The 17,581-nt window shown below is 39.5% G+C and overlaps 1 protein-coding gene across 1 annotated transcript in view; it reads left to right on the top strand.

The window, feature by feature from the left end:
* CCDC73 (coiled-coil domain containing 73) overlaps window positions 1-17,581 on the top strand; it is a 146,030-nt gene that overhangs the window by 106,730 nt on the left and 21,719 nt on the right. The window contains 6 exon segments of the mRNA XM_043516829.1: window positions 4,085-4,124; window positions 4,127-4,167; window positions 4,169-4,197; window positions 8,127-8,220; window positions 12,037-12,223; window positions 13,435-15,012. Coding sequence (XP_043372764.1) covers window positions 4,085-4,124; window positions 4,127-4,167; window positions 4,169-4,197; window positions 8,127-8,220; window positions 12,037-12,223; window positions 13,435-15,012 — 1,969 coding nt within the window.

Raw genomic sequence — 17,581 nt, forward strand, 5'->3', positions numbered from 1 at the left:
GCCAAGTTTCTGACTTCTATCTTAACCAAGTACAAGGTAAAGGGGCAGGCTATATCTGTGAAGAGACTACCTAACTGGATTTTTACTGTAATAAGTTATGCTATGAGATAGGTAGTTTAGAGCCACCATTGAGGATTAAAGGCGTCTTTCCACAATGGTTCAAGCAGCTTCTGCAGCTTCTTTGAGAAGTTTTCAAATCTTGGAAAATTTGTATGGAAGCAACATGGGTTCAGTCCATATATTTACCCAGCACTTCTGTATAGTAGATATGTCAATATCCAATGCTCATTTTGGCAGAGCTGTCTTACAGTTACTGTTTAGGTAGAGTCTAAGCAGCCCCTTCCTGTGATCTAGGTCACTGCTTGCAGGTCACCAGGAATGGAAAAATATATGGACAAGTACTTGAAGAAGAAGTAGTGGTTACTTACCTTACAGTAACTGTGGTCTATGAGCAGTGTTGTCCATATATATTCCATTATTTGCCCTCTTTCCCTGCTACTATGGAGTCTTATAACGCCTAAAAGAAAAGGAGTACTTGTGGCACCTTAGAGACTAAAATTTATTTGAGCATAAGCTTAGGGTTAGCTCATGAAATCTTATGCTCAAATGAATTTGTTAGTCTCTAAGGTGCCACAAGTACTCCTTTCTTTTGCAAATACAGACTAACACGGCTGCTACTCTGAAACCTGTCATTATAACACCTAGATTCAGTATTGGCAAAAGGACTGAGGTTGGGTCGCCCCATCCTTTATGCCCTTGGATGAGAGGCACAAGGACATTCGGGGTGCAGATGCAGCCCCAATAGACACTACTGGCCTGAAGAATCTAAACTAAAGTGCATGTTCACCAAGAATACCATATATGTGAACAACACATCTCAAAGAATCACAATTACTGTAAGGCAAAATAACTGTTTCATGCAACTTTTGAAAGCATGTCAGTGTATTTCCTGCTGTAAGGTATGATTTCTCTGTAAACAGCAGAATACAAATACAGAGAATTCAAATGTCCATTCAGTGGGCAGCAATAGACACAATAGGAAAGATATTTAATATATTCAAAGTTTATTTAAGTCTTCAATAACTGACTGAGGTGACTTTATTTTGTACCTCACACTCTTTACATCCACAAGACTTTTTCTAAGACTGCATGCTAGAATAGTGGTTCTCAATCAGAGGTCTTCCAGGGGTATGCTCTACAACTCATCTAGATATTTGGCTAATTTTACAACAGGCTACAAAAAAAAGTACTAGCAAAGTCAAATTCAAATTGGTACAAATTAAAATTTCATACAGACAATGACTTGTTTATACTGCTCTATATACTGTACACTGAAATGTCAGTACAATATTTATATTCCAATTGATTTATTTTATAATTATATGATAAAGAAGAAAGTAAGCAGTTTTTCAGTAAGTGTGCTGTGACACTCATTCTTATGTCTGATTTTGTAAGCAAATAGTTTTTAAGTGAGGTGAAACTTGGGGTATGCAAGACAAATCAGATTCCTGAAAGAGGTAACAATAGTCTGGAAAGACTGAGAGCCACTATGCTAGAACATTTCTTTTAACTAGATAATAATTACATCAAGATGTTGATGCTGTGTGTTTCTCAGATAAGGAAGAAAAAAATATACTTACAGTTGTGATATTTAGGCTTCCTATTGAAACACAAGACTTCAGGGTTTAACAACATGAGTAGGCAGCTTTGATTGGTTCCCTCAACTTCAGAGGTTGATTAATTTTTTTGATGTCCTGCAGACTTTATATTTAATTGCAATAAGCTACTTCAGGTAGTGTGTTTTGCAGTACATTAGTACTGCTGTGTTAGCAAGATAAGTCCATTACAGAACTGAAGGATGCCAGTATTTGGCAGCCACCTCAGAAATGATCTCATATGTTAAGCAGGGTAAGGCCTTGTTTGCAGAAGGAATGGAAGCTTCCAAGGAAAACCTAAATGCTTCAAAATGCCAGTGTCCTAGCCAAATTCCAATAAGAATATTTACCATACATCCTGCCTGTAGTGGGGAAGCTGCCCCACTCCAGCAGAACAGGGGGTTAAAAGCAGTCCTGGAGCGGGCTGCGGCTGGGAAAAGGAGTGAGAGCACCTGAGGGAGTAGCTGACCACAGATGTGGCCAGCTCCATCAGGGCCCAGCTGGCCTGATAAGAGAGCTGGGGGCCGGGAGCTGGGGAGTCACACTCTAGCCCTGGAGTGGGAAGGGCTAGTTGCCTGAGAGGAAGGTACCTGAAGCAGAGCATTGTTAGGGAAGGGTAAGGGGAGCTCCAGCCTGGTAAACTCCTAGGCTGCAGGCCTTGGAGAAGGCCTACAAAGGTACTAGGGCTAGAGCGATGCAGCCTGGGAATAGGCAGAGGCAGCTGGTCCTAACCCCTTGCCAATGATGAGTAGCCATTACAGACTGCAGTCTGCCCCAGGGAAAGGGGGCTAGATGATGACTGGCAGTAGCCACTGAGGCAAGGTGGGCCTAGAGGGTGGAAGTTCTCCTGGGAGGGGAAACCTGGAGTAAGGGGGTACTGCTGGGGGCAGAACCCCAACCATCAGAGGGCACTCCAAGGCTGGAAATGAGCTAATTCCCAGGACGACCAGCAGGAGGTGCCATGACAATGGGGCTTCGCTACACTGCCCACCAAAAAAAATCCTTTCACAGTTTCAAATTTATATTTTTTTTTCACTTTGTCCTAAGATATTTTGTGATATAACCTCCTTGGGGTGGATGTCAGCTGTTGATGATATGATCCCAAGGTATATAGGGTCTGACCCATCACCTATTGAAGTCAATGGAAACCTTTATCAAATTAAGTGGATGTGGATCAGGCTTATAGTTTGTATAGTGCTATGGGATGAAAGGTCTTCTATAAATATAAGATTGTATTATATCATTATTATTCAGCACAATATACTGCTATCTTTTCTTATTTAATTAGGTGGGAGTTAGTATATTCCCCTCCCCCACAACACACAGATCATGAAATAAGCTTCTCCATACATGTAGGAATGAGCTACTGTAGGTTTTTAAATGCTATATATATATTCATTCTCCAATATTTTATAGTGTGGCTACATTAACTAGATAGTGAGTATAGGCATGTTAAGATTATTAAGTAAATCAAAAAGTAATGTTTTTGTAGTTATAAAGTGAAGTAGAAAAGAATTCCTTTGAAGAACGTTTTATATCTGACTTTTACAAAGTGGTTTCAAAGAATCACAGCAAAATCTTATAAATACAGTTGATCATGTAGTTACATGCATTGAAACTGTATTTACATTTGAAAATGTGTTTGTATCATCTTTATAGAAGATAATAGATACTGTAAGTCTTTTATCTTCTGCACTTTGTTATAAAATGATAGGATAAAATTCCAGCAGTACTAGAGAGATGTGTGAACTGTTACTGTTGATTTACATGAGCTTGCTTTTAATTTATCAATATGACAGTAAAGTTGACACTGAGTAAGCCCAGAAACATTAGAAGCACAATTATGACAGCATAAAAAAAAACTTAATAGCATATTTCTATTATTTTTAAAGCACTTTTATTCAATTTCAGTAAACCAATAAAAATAAATTAAAGGGCAATCAGACATACACTAAATATTTGACATACAACCGACATGTTTACAATTTTAAATTAAACCATGCAAATTATAGAAAAGATTATTAAGCAAGTTTGAGTATATGCTGTGATAATAAAAGACAAAAATATTTTCTTTGGTTATACTGTAGCTTTTTCTTTAAGTACACTGGGATTTGATTGTGCTACATTTCTCAGCTCTACACTTCATATTACTTTTTCAGCACATTAAACTTATGCAGTGAAACTGAATAATGGCAAGTGGTTTTTATACCCTTTTATAGCCATTTCTTTTTCATAACCTCCCCCTGTTTCCTGTTAGCTAAACTATAAGCACCTTTCTGTTAATTTATGAAAATTATTGTTGAGTGAGCACATTATCACTGATCTGTATGGCACTTCAGCATGTTAGAAGCAAAGGTCCAAGCAACATAAAACACATCAAAATTCATTAATGTGATATGATTATTTTTGGATAATTAATTTTATTGCAGACCCTTGAAAGAGATAATGAGCTGCAAAGGGAGAAGGCAAAAGAAATGAAGAAAAGTTCCTTAATCTTCAGAATGAGCATGAGGAGAAAGCAACTAAGAACTTGGACAAAAGAGTAAGTTTAATAAATTAATTGTTAGTATATTAAAAGGGTTTTGAAATAGTCAGACATTTCAAATAATTCCTAAAACCCATGAAAATTTTGCAAAAATGTATGAAAAAGTAATTATTATTTTCTTTCCTGGACACTGCAATCTGTGTCAAAAAATATTTAAAGGTAGATTTAGTAGAAACTCCATTTGACTTCTGCATTTTAGAAGGCTGGGTATCCATCTCTTTTGGGCCTAAACCACACAGGCCAAACGGAGGCTTTTGTTTTGTTTGTTTTTTAATTTAACCTTAGCACTTAGATATAGTTCCAGACTTATGCTTTTGTCAACCAGTGCTTACATATAAGTATCCAGATGTTTCCTTAGCATCAGGGCCAGCTCCAGGCACCAGCTTTCCAAGTAGGTGCTTGGGGCGGCATTCAGAATGGGGCAGCAACTCGATGGCCGCTCTGCCACTCTTCCCGCCATGGTGGCAATTTGGCAGCAGCTCTGGTGCTGTTGCGGCGGCAGCAATTTGGCGGCGACTGCTTGGGGTGGCAAAATTGGTAGAACTGCCCCTGCAATAATACCAGGGGTCTCAACCTTTTTTCTTCTGAGGCCTCCCAACATGCGATAAAATTCCATGGCCCACCTATGCCACAACAACTATTTTTCTGTATATAAAAGCCAGGGCCAGCATTAGGAGGTAGCAAGCAGGGCAATTGCCCGAGCCCCATGCCACAGAGGACCCTGCGAAGCTAAGTTGCTTAGGCCTCAGCACTGGATGGCAGGACATAGGGCCCTGGGCCCAACCAGACTCTTGGTTGAGGACCACTGCACTAATGTATTTTGCATTTACACTGGCTGAATTATATTTCTATTACAAAACCTTGTCCCTAGTACCTAAACTATTACCAAATATACCATTTGCATTTTTTAGATTGTATTCGTGTACATTAAAAAAATCATTTATAAATTATTATATATTAAATTATAACAGTCTAGTGTAACCCCCTATAAATTGAAATTATGAAACTTTATCAAGATTAATCAGTTTAAATACTGACCTACCCTCAATATTTGTTTTTAAGTGGTACTTCTTTATATGTATTTTTAATCAAATATTCAATGGTTTCTAAAAAAAAAAAAACCAAATCAGTAACAGCAACTTTGCAGTAAATTTGCAATAACAAATCAATTATAATATGAGATATTATACATACAAATGAGGAAGGGAAATAATTTGGGTAAGATCATAAACTTTTCATGTTTTTCAAGGTATTTATGAAAACATGGCAAACCATCAACAGCCTTTTTATAGTTCTATCCTGGCTTTCCCTTGATCAATACATATGGCCCTTCTTGAAGAACTCTAGTTGCAGGTAGATAACCTCCATTTCACTTTAGGGTGGAATAAAAGACTAACAAAGTAATTTTCCCTCCCTTGGTATTCACCCCACCTGTTCAGAATAGGCCATTTCCACTTTAATTGAATTGGCTCATTAGCACCCCCCATTTGGTAAAGCAACTCCCATCTTTTCATGTGCTAGAATATATATATTCTGCTTACTGTATTTTCACTCTATGCATCTGATGAAGTGGGTTTTAGCCCACGAAAGCTTATGTCCAAATAAATTTGTTGGTCTCCAAGGTGCCACAAAGACTCTTCATTGTTTTTGCCGATACAGACTAACACGGCTACCACTCTGAAACCTAACAACACAGTTACCACAGTCTATGCATTTGAGTCTTACAAACTGGAATAATGGTGACCAAAACCCAAGCTAGAGCAAGAAGAGGGGAAGATGATGGAAATGTGTCTAAAATCGGTGTTTGAGTGTATGTCTGCCACAGCAATTAAATACCTGGGCTGAGCTGGGTCAGCTGACTCAGGCATGTGGTTTCATCTCTTCCCATTTTTATGGGGTGGACCTTTCCCCTTAAAGGTAACTCTTGCTGCAGAGTATGCCGACCTCTCCAGGCTTCATATGGTGCTTTAATTCCCGATGGCCAAAGCAAGCTAGGGGAAGTCCAGACCAGTAGTTAAGTAAGTGTGTGTGTTTGGGTAACTAGCAGGTTAGTCCATATGGGATCCATACTCAGGCCAAGATTCCCCTACTCATCAGATAGGGGAATTCCCTCCTAACACTTTAGAGAAAAGGGGAAGTTCCGTCAAAGACAAGCCTGTGCCCCCCCAGCCTGGTTTGAGTACCAATGTCTTTCACATTGCCTCTAGTAACCATGTTTGGGAACCATACTGGGATCCTTGGGCTGCATATTGATAACAAATTTCCCATGCCTCTACTCTCTTTTCTCACTTTGTAGTCCCCACTTTCTCCTCCTCCACTACCTCAGGCACCAGAGTCCTTTGAGGACGGAGAGGCAGGGCAGATAAAGGTGCTACTCTGCAAATAAATATTTCTTCATCTTCTACAGCTGATTACTTCAAACACTTCCAGGAGTTAATGAAATGCATTGCAAATTCCCTAAGATCCCTTGGAAGAGGTCCAAGTTGCAGCATAAGCTCCTGAATATCCTTCACTGGACTCCCTCTACCCGAGTTGCCCTGCCTATCAGTGAGGCCCTGTTGGGTCCCGCCAAATCCATCTGGCATACCCCTGTGATATTACATCCCAGCTAAGGACTACAGATTTTTATTTACCCATCCAACACCAAACTCCCTGGTTGTGGAGACAATGAATATGACAGACAATACCACATGAAAGCCGTGCCCTACAATACGGATCAAAAATGTCGATCTATTTGGCAGCAAGACCTACTTGACTCTTCAGTTTTAGGATCACAAATTACCAAGCTGTCCAGGGCAAGCACAATCACTCAAATTATGCCAAATTTATCACCTTTACTGAGCTGGCTAAACAGCGAGAGCTGTTTCAGGCTATTATCTATGAGAGCCAACTATTAGCTAGAACATCTTTGCAGGCTTCATTTGACATGGCCTACACTGCTACTCAGTCCAGTTCCAGCTGGCTGAATTTCCAAAGGACATCTGAGCACTTTCCCTTTGATGGTCTCAAACCGTTCGCTGAAGCCACTGATGAATGGTTGCACACCTTTAAGGATACATTGAGATTCCTTGGGATTTGCATGCCTACAAGCAAATGAAAGTTTAGCAGATCCCAAATGGCATAAAGATCTTGCCACGTTCCATTCTCAGGATTCCAGAGACTTATGAATTGCCCAGGAAGAAATAAAGAATTCAGAGGAAGAGAGCATCTACATCTTCTGAATCCATTACTGAGCTCCTATCATCATTTAAGCATTGGGTTTGATGAGCTGGTCGAGGGCCCAAAAGAACTCCACAAAATGGAGTTGCATCTACACCATTCCACCCACCTCCACAATATGGCAACCGTCTCTCTCACTTTGAATCTGCATGGGAGAGAATTACTTCAGACAAATGGGTGCTGTAGGTTATCAGATTGGGGTACTACATCCATTTTACTTCACTGCCTGCTACCCATCCCCCTTTCTCCAGGGACCTCTCTCATGAGTACCTCTTAAGGCAGGAAACTGACAACCTGCTGTGCATAGGAGCCATAGAATCAGTTCCAGTTCAGCACAGAGGGAGGGGCTTTTACTCCAGTTGCTTTCTGGCCCCAAAGATGAACATGGGATGGAGACTGACCTTAGATTTAAGACTCCTAAACAATTTTGTGAAATCAAATATTCAGGATGTTGACTCTTGCAGCTATATTCCATCGTTGGAACTAGGAGGTTGGATTTGGGCTCTTGACCTTCAGGATGCCTACTTTCATACTGCAATTCACCTGTTTCAGAAATGATTCCTGTGGTTTTTCATAAGTCAGGATCACTTCCCTTTGGCTTTTTGTCTGACCCAAGAGTGTTCTCAAGAATATTGGCAGCGGTTGCAGCTTACCTTTAATGTTTGGCAATTATTATTTTCCTGTACCTTGATGACTGGCTACTCAAGGATCGATGAGGTTTTCACCACCACAAAGATGTCAAGGTTCCTGTTCCACAAGCTAGGTTTGCAGCTCAATATTGAGAAATCCACTTTAAGCCTGGTACAAAGAATAGAGTTCATAGGAGCCTCCTTAGATGTGATATCAGCCAGGGCTTATCTTCCCTCCAACAAATTCTTGATAACAAATCTCACTCAGAGATTCAAATCAGTCCACAGACATCTATAAGAAATTGTCTTTAACTGCTCGGACACATGGCAGCTTGCACCTTTGTGATGCAACATGACAGGTTCTGCCTTCGATGTTTCCAGAGCTAGCTCAGGGACTGTTTATACTCCAAACAAACAAACAAAAAACACACACACTCTGACCAAGTTAGTGTCATGTCAGTCTCTCCTCAAGTACAAGATTCTCTCAACCAGTGGAAAGACCAGGACAATGTCTGTGAAGGGATTCCATTTGTTCTACCTCCTCCCTTCTGTCACCAAGACACATGCATCTCTGATGGGTGGAGGGTGCATTTGGGGACCCACACAACTCAGGGCAAGTGGTCTGCCCAAAAGACACGGACTATACACCAACCTACTTGGGTTGTGGGCAGTCAGGAATGTCTGTATCCTTTTGCCTTTAATCAGAAATAGGTCCATAAAAGGTTCCGGATGGAAAACAGAACATGCATGTCCTGTATCAGCTGACAAGGAAGAGTCAGCTCTTCTTCCGTGTGCGCCAAAGCAAAAAAGCTCTGGAACTGGTGCATAGCCAATTTCAACCTTATCTCGGCAGATACCTTACCTTACCTCCCAAGGATACAAAACAGAATAGCCAACAATCTCAGCAGGCATTTATCCCAGGACTACGTTTTGGATTTGGATTCTTAGATTCTCAGTGAATCTTTCTGACTTAAGGAGTACCAGAAATAGACTTCTTTGATACTGTTACCAACAACTTGAAATGCAAACACTTTTGCTTAAGGGGGTCTTAGGCCCTCTCTCTTTACTAGACATTCCTTGTTCCATGGACAAGAGGCCTGTTATATGTACTTCCTCCAACCCCCGTTTCTGAAAATGATAAATAAAATCAAGCAGGACAAACCCAGGATCCTATTATAGTTCCAGTGTGGCCCAGGACATACATGGTATCCTTACATGATTCACTTAGCCATTTGTCAGGCAATTAGCCTTCCATCCATTCCTTATCATCTTTCCCAAGATCCAATTGGATTCTTCACCCCAACCTGAAGATTCTGTGTCTTAAAACTTGACTCCTTGATGGCTCATGGGAATAGAGTGTACTTGTTCTGACAAGGAAGAACAGCTGTTATGAACAGCAGAAAAGATTCCACAAGATATACTTACCTCTGCAGGTGGAAAAGGTTCAGCCTCTGGGATATCCAGACATATATTTCATCTGCTCACTCTTCCCTCTCAGTTGTTCTAGATTACCTCCTAGAGCTGAAAAGACAGGATTATCTATGAGCTCTATCAGGGTCCACCTGGCAGCTAAAACAGCTTTTCATTCCCGGTTGAGAGATTCTCAGTTTTTGCTCATCCCACAACTGTGAGGCTTCTCAGAGGACTAGCGGAATTTTTTCCCCCAAGTTAAGGGACTTATTCTGATTTGGGATTTGAATTTAGTACTTAGATGTTTTATGGGTCCCTCTTTTTGAGCCAATGGCTACTTTTTTCCTCATTAATTGATCTTAGAAGATGGCATTTCTGGCGGGTAGCACCTCTGCTTGAAAGGTGGGAAAGAGAGGCTCTGATTGTGGAGCATCCATTTACAATATTTTTCAAGAACAAAGTTTCATTATGTCCGCACCCTAAATTTTCACCCAAAGGTGTTGTGCAAGTTTTACATCAACCAAGTTATCCATTTATTTTCCCAGAGCCACCCAGTCTAGAGAAGAATGTTAGGAGAGCTTTAACTTTTTATTTGGAAAAACTAAATGACGTAGAAATTACCCAGACTGTTGTGTCCATTGCAGATAGGTCTAAACGTTCATCAATTTCCACCCAGAGACTCTACAGGTAGATTTCTGATTGCATTATATTGTGCTATAAATCTGCAGACATACAGACTCTTCCTGGGGTGCTGGCCCATTCCATGATATCTCTGTCTATATCTATGGCTTTACTCAAGAGTGTTTATATTCTGGACATTTCTAAGGCACCACTTGAACTTCACACCACAGGTAGCATGTGAACCACTGGGTGGGGGAGGCTAGCTCCCAGCCCTGCACTTTCCATCCAAGGCCCCTTCCCTTCCATGCCCCACACCAGAGCCCCCCCCACCATAGCTGCCGGACCCCTGCCCCAGGCTACCTCCCTCGAGCACGGGGAGGGCGGGTGGCGCAACCATAGCCCCCCCAGCCCCAGCACAATGGGAGGCCGGGTGGCGCAGTCCAAGCTGTCCAAGTCCACCCCACAGGGAAACTGGATTCCAGCTGCATGGAGCAGGAAGTAGGAGGGGTGAGGGTCTAGGGGCAGAGTGTGGGCAGAGCCACGCCTGGCTGTTCGGGGAGGCACAGCCTCTCTAGCCTATGATACCCATCGTCCATGCTCTATACATATCTTTTCCAAACGTTAGGCAGTGATCAAGTCTTCTAGATCAGAGGCTGCTGTTGGAAACACAGTCTTGGACTGGGCTCTGGAGCCTCCACTTCAGCTGAGGGTTCTGTTCAGTAGGTCAACTGAAGTGGAGCTCCCATAGGTATACTACTTGAAGAAGAGGAGGTTACTCACCTTATGCAGTAACTGGAGTTTTTTTGAGATGTGTCCCTCTTATGGTGCCCCACTGCCTGCCCTCCTTTTCCTCTGCTTTGGAGTTGTCTCTGGTGACTATGAAGTAGAAAAGGAATTGAGGGCTGTTCACCCATGCAGCCTTATGTAGCCTTGGAGTGGGGCACAGGTGCAGGCTGAATGGCATTACTACCAAAAATCTCTGATTAAAGGCACATGGGGTCTGAGCACACCTGAAGTGGAACACCCACCCGGACACACATCTCCAAGAACTCCAGTTACTGCACAGTGGAAGTAACCTCCCCTTTCATTAAAAAGAAAGTATTTCTCACTCTCATGGTTGATGAGAAAAGCTTAAAAATTAGACATAAGTGTATGTCTCCAAACCAAGAGGCAAATAAAAAGAATGCAATGCTGTTCTCCCCACCCCCAAGTTGTGATTTTAAAGCCTTTTTCATGACTTTGGAGCCTGACTTAGGATTTCTGAATGTTTGAATTTGGCTATACTGGGAATGGGAGGAAAAGATGCAACAGACTGGAGTAATAGAGGGAGAGACAGGCAGGCAATGTGCGAAGAAGGAGAGGAGACATCAAACAAATCCATATGGAGGAAAAACAAGATATCAGACCCCAAGATGGAAAAAGTCAATGGAGTTGTGGCTCTAGCCTATAGAAAAAAGTAAATAGAAATGTCTATCACTTTTTCAGGGACAAAAGGAGACTTACAAGAAAGCAAATAGTTTGTGAAAAAAAAGCGTGTGTGTAATTAGCAATTGCCTGCTCTCTTCGGTCGTCTTTTTCTGCCCTCGCTTATTATTGGACAGGTCATTTGGGATCATCCGATGAAGCTCTATCTTCTTTAGTGACCAAGTCTTCAAATTTTATTCACACTTCTTCCTTTGAAAATTCTTCTAATATTTACATCATGCAAGTTGTCTATCTGAAAAGCGTAGTAGTCAAATAACTTGCCTGCTGAATATAGCTTGTGGGCCCAATACACTCTTGTATGTAAGCAAAGAAACTTAATTTAATTCAAAAGAATGATTCCTGATGTACAGCGGTGTAGTAAAAAAAGTGAATCAGGTCCTTCCTGTTAAATCTAATCTGAAACTTTAATAAGTAACCTGAATATATTTTATCTCTAATTAATAAATTAACTATATCTCCCATTTTATGACAGACTAGTCCGAAAGAAAATGATTATACACTATCTACAATCCAAAATGATAGTGTTTCTGGTCCTGGACAAGACGATGACATTGAAGTAAAAAATATTGTAGGCTGCTCTTCAGACATTGATAAAGTACAGACCGAACAAAGTAATGGAAGTGGATGCATTGAAGCGACATATAACATTGTTGCCAAAGGTATAAATACTCACAAATACACGATATGATAGAGATTCAGCGCCCAAAATCAAATATTCTCATATAAATTAATGAAATACTTGGTGTCAGTAGGTGCCACTTTATGTAAAGTACACAAAGTTCTGAGTATAGGCACAATCCTTCCTAGAGCTGCTTTCCTCACTCAAGTATGATTTGCATGCTCCACCATCCCCTGTGGTGCAGTGTTTTTTCTGTGCCGATGTGAGGATAGGTTTGGAGAAACTTGCTTATCCCCAGCTCTAGTATAGGAGCATAAGGAGGGAGACTCTCTTCCCTTCTATCTGTACACCCTTGCAGGAGATAGGATTGCAATAGCTCAATATGTAATGGTATAATTACTATTCCATGCAGGCCACATCCACAAACACTTATGCTTCATAGAGCTCTCTAAAACTTTTTTTTTTTTTTTTTTTTTTTTAAAGTTTTTTGAACCTGCCCATGAAATGATACTTACCTAAGCCCAACCTCCAAAATGACAGCAATGGAAAGTCAAAACTTTAATACCTTCATAACTATATGGTGGTTATTGAATCTTCTTTTTTCTTGCTATCTAATAGAAATATTCATAGCATTGGAGTATACTTACAGTGAACAGCTTCTGTAAGTATCAGATGCCTTAGCTTTTCTTCATTGTTTAGCCACCCGAAAATGATGGTATGTTCTTATGGTATGAACACTGTCCCTTAAATAGGGTTGATGAGTTATAGATCAGCAGTAAGAATAGTATAGATCAGTTATAGATCAGAGAGAAAAATTAAACTAGTGACTTTATTTAAGCTAAATGTAGGATGAAAAAAATCTGAAGAAATTGTTTAAGTTAAATATCTAAATATATGGCTATAAGCAATTTAATTGCAGAGACTATTATCAGCTATTCTGGCAAATACCAAATAGGATAGTATTACAACCAAGTCATAGAATACTTAAATTTCATTTTTTTTTAAACAGGCAAAAATGTAAGTATATTGTTCTATTTGAACATTATATTTTGTAAAGTACATTAATACAATATTTGCCTCTTTCTGATATTTAGAACTTTGATATTTAAAAAAAAAAATTGTAACTATTTCACGTCTGAGGAAAATGAACATTAATGAAAATATCAATACATCTTTGTGAATTGTATTATGCAAAAAAACAAAACATTTAACATTCAGATGTTTCTGTCACTAATATTTTCATCCTAATAGATTTACGACTTCTTGAAAACTATAAGGATGACTTTAACGTTGCTAGCCACTGTGAAGAAAAGCAAAGGGAGGCTTCTCCCGGCAAAACCCTCTGCACAGATATTGATTTAATTATTCAAGGACAGACCCCAGCAGAATGTATTGCTGAGTGCAAAAAGACAGCAAATATAGGAAAAACAGACAAAATGTTCTTGGAGAAAAACAATGCAAGTTCAGAACTAAAGCCACAGGATAGAACTTGTGAATTGGCAAAACTCCCAGAGAACACAAGAAAGATGCTCTTTGACAATACTGAGGAATTTGGTGTCTGCAGGATGGATGCAGGTCAACAGACAGACTCCAGCAAGTATACATTTGGCAATGCTTCAAATGAATTAGTTTATAATACAAATGATAAGGCAGATGCCGCACAGGATGACAAAGGTGTCTTTATAAATGAAGCACCAAGCAAAGAATTCAGACAGGTTATTGGCATAGAAGACAGTCCTGTAACTGAGAGAACTGTAGCCAACCACCAAACCATGGCTGAATTTAATTTTGCCATCCCGTCTCAGGTTACAGAAAGTAGTCATACAAATTTTCAGAAATGTCACTTACAGGAGTCTAATGACGTTTACTTAGATAATAAACAAGACAAAACACAACCACTTCATCTGTTAAATCGAAGTGGCATATCCTCAGATATATTTCAATTTAAACAGATTCATACAGATATTCAAGAGAAACACAACAGTGACCCTGCAAGCACAACTAATGGAAACTGTGCACTGAACAGTACTTGTGATACAGCAAGTGATGCTCCAGTTCTGCCTACTACTTTCTGTGATAATGCAAGTGTGAACACAGACTATACAAAAGAAAATAACACTAATATGTCTCTGTTAGAGAATTTCAATTTAAGTACTGAAAAAACAGATAAATGGACAAATCTGAATGATCTGCATAGCAGCCAAAATAACCTGGACATTTCTGGACAGACAGAAACTGATACAAATACATATGCATGTACAGATGTTGTTTTGCCTCTGAACACGGAAAATATATGTGCTTCTCAGACTATTATTCATAAACAAATGGTTATAAACGAAATTACCACCGATAAACAAATATCCTGTGAAAAAGTTCACGCAAATGATTTTCAGATACCCAAAATGAAGGATGGACAATCCCTTGTGATTAATGATAATGCACTAGAGAATACATTGTTAAGAGTGAAAAGAGAGTCATTAAATAGTACAATTCCAGGAGAGAAAATTGCTGAAGGTCGCCTGGAAGAATCATGTTCTTTACTCATAAGGACATCTGGAGATTTAGTAAACCGAAGTGGAAGGTCATCCTTTGATCTTTCAACTTCAGATAAAAAAACTGAGAAAACGCCAGTATACTTAAGTTTTTCAGATCTCAGTCCTTGGCTGAGAGTAAATCAAGTTGAAAGTCAAACAGCGTGGGCTTCAACTTCCGAAGAGCCTTTCCATTTGAAAGAGAAACTACTACGTATATCAGAAAACAAAAAGATTCTTTCAAAAGCACAGTGTCAAAATCTGAGCATAAATGTTGTCATGAAAGAAACAGAACTAGGTAAGAGAAATAATTATTTACATTTTAAAAGTATAAGAGGAACATAATAGTGAATAGAAAAGGAGGACTTGTGGCACCTTAGAGACTAACAAATTTATTTGAGCATAAGCTTTCATGAGCTACAGCTCACTTCATTGGCTGCATTCTAAGTGAGCTGTAGCTCACGAAAGCTTATGCTCAAATAAATTTGTTAGTCTCTAAGGTACCACAAGTACTCCTTTTCTTTTTGCAAATACAGACTAACACGGCTGCTACTCTGTGACCTATTCTGTGTTTATTCTACTATCTGAATAAATAAACTTTATCCCTTCCCTCCCTTTGTAAAACAAAATCAGTACCAGGATAACTAAATGTAATTCTCATAGGAATTTCTATAGCAATCATTATCATTACTGCTCAGAGACCTAGACCTCAATCCTGCATCATGATCCCCTAATGTGGATAGCTGCATCCATGCTAATGGATTCTGATGCAAGAAGGGCCCAATTATAAAGGCTAAACAAAGTACTAGTTTGGGGATAAGAGTATGATCATGGGAGGTGCTGAGTACCTCTTGGAAATTTTTCACTGCCCTCAACGCTCACAAAAATTAATGTTATTTGTAGGGTAATCTGTGCCTCTTAGAATTGGGCCCATAAATAGCTTGTTTGATTATATTAGTCATTAATCCAGATAAAACAAACGCGCACAAAATAAACAGAACATGGCAAAAAATGAGAAAGGAGAAGATTCTACCCTTTGATGCTTTTGGCAGAGAAAAACAGATGTGCCCATTAGAAGGTTTTCAAGGCTTTTTTTCTTTAACTTCTATTGTGACAATTTGGTGATTATTTGCTGAACAATATTTTGCATACAGAAAAACTGGGTGAATAACAATATGAACTTTGTTATAAACATTTGTAAACTTACTCTAGTAAAATGTGAAGAAATAAAGCATACATCATAGATGCAATTTATTTTGCAATAAATCTACCACTAGATTTGATTACTTTAATGAGAAGTGCTGTTTTTAAACTCCAAATAATCTTAGCAAGATAGCAGTTAGAGGTAATTTTTGTTTTAGAAAAAAAATAAGACCTGTAGGGTAAAATTTTCAAATGCATTTAAATGATTTACATGCTTAAGTCCCAGTGACTTCCTCCCAAAGTTACCTCAGGACTTTTGAAAATGTTATCCTTAGTCACTGCTCCGAAGTATTTATGATTTTAAAAAAGCAAACAAGACACAGCAAGAAAAAACAAACAAACAATGAAGGAAATAGGGGAAAAGAAAAACTAAATTTGTAAAAATAAGGTCATGTGGGTACATATGTTTGTTATACACATGTCTTGGCGATTTCTGATATATCTCTGTATGCCTGGATTTGTGCATGTAATATTTTTGTATTGATAAGCTATACCTCTAATTACTGAGTAACAGAGTAGTGGTTCCAGTAAATACATCACAGGTTTCAGAGTAGCAGCCGTGTTAGTCTGTATTCGCAAAAAGAAAAGGAGTACTTGTGGCACCTTAGAGACTAACAAATTTATTAGAGCATAAGCTTTCGTGAGCTACAGCTCACTTCATCGGATGCACCAAATGCATCCGATGAAGTGAGCTGTAGCTCACGAAAGCTTATGCTCTAATAAATTTGTTAGTCTCTAAGGTGCCACAAGTACTCCTTTTCTTTTTAGTAAATACATCATTAGGCCTGAATGGCCCTTCGAAAGAAGAATCCATGAGCTATAGTAGGAGGAGAACTAGATGGTCATTTCCTGGCAGGTTTCCATCTTTCTCTGACACACCCACCCAGCCACCCACCCACCACCTCTTTATGGAATGAGCCACAATTCTACCTTCAAATCCCATTGCCTTCTGCTTGGGGGCTATTATGTCTCTTCATTGGGGCTCTAGAGACCCAGGAAAACTCCCTTCCTCTTCACCCTGGCAGCAGAGCACCAATAAAGCTATGCTAGTAGGGCTCCTTCGAGCCAAAACTATCCTAAAGTCCCTGTTAAAGGGAATTTCCCCCTACATGGATGGGACTGTAGAAGAGTTAATATAGCCTCATGCTGTATCAACTTTGTCAGATATAATCTACAGAAGTGTGGGTGGGTGGGGAATGATAAAATCCAGTCTCTCCATCCCTCAGCCTGTGTGCTACCAGTGCATAGATTCCAGATCTGCTAACAGCCCTCAGTAAGGTCCCAAGAAAGGAGTACAATGTTTTTCTGTGAACAAATCTCCCTGAAATTATCTGGGCCTGAGTTAATACAAATTTTCAACCAAATAACCCAATTACAGAAATTACTGTATTAATAAACAGAATAGGAAGTTTTAATTTTAAATAAAGATAGCTCATAAATTAAAATTGATCATCATAATGTAGGCCCCAGCCATGAATCCACAGGGGTGGACCATTGCAGAGTTCCACTAACTTTACTGAGACTCTGGGCAATGGAGGTTCTTTAAGTGAGTAGCTCTTCATGGGCATAAGGTTCTACCTCCATCTCATTGCAAAGCCACAGCCTGATCCCTTAAAAACTAAATTCTAAGTAATATTTATATTATGGTAGCCTCTAGAGGCCCT

Source organism: Dermochelys coriacea, chromosome 6, assembly GCF_009764565.3.
Source record: "Dermochelys coriacea isolate rDerCor1 chromosome 6, rDerCor1.pri.v4, whole genome shotgun sequence".
NCBI lineage: Eukaryota > Metazoa > Chordata > Testudines > Dermochelyidae > Dermochelys > Dermochelys coriacea.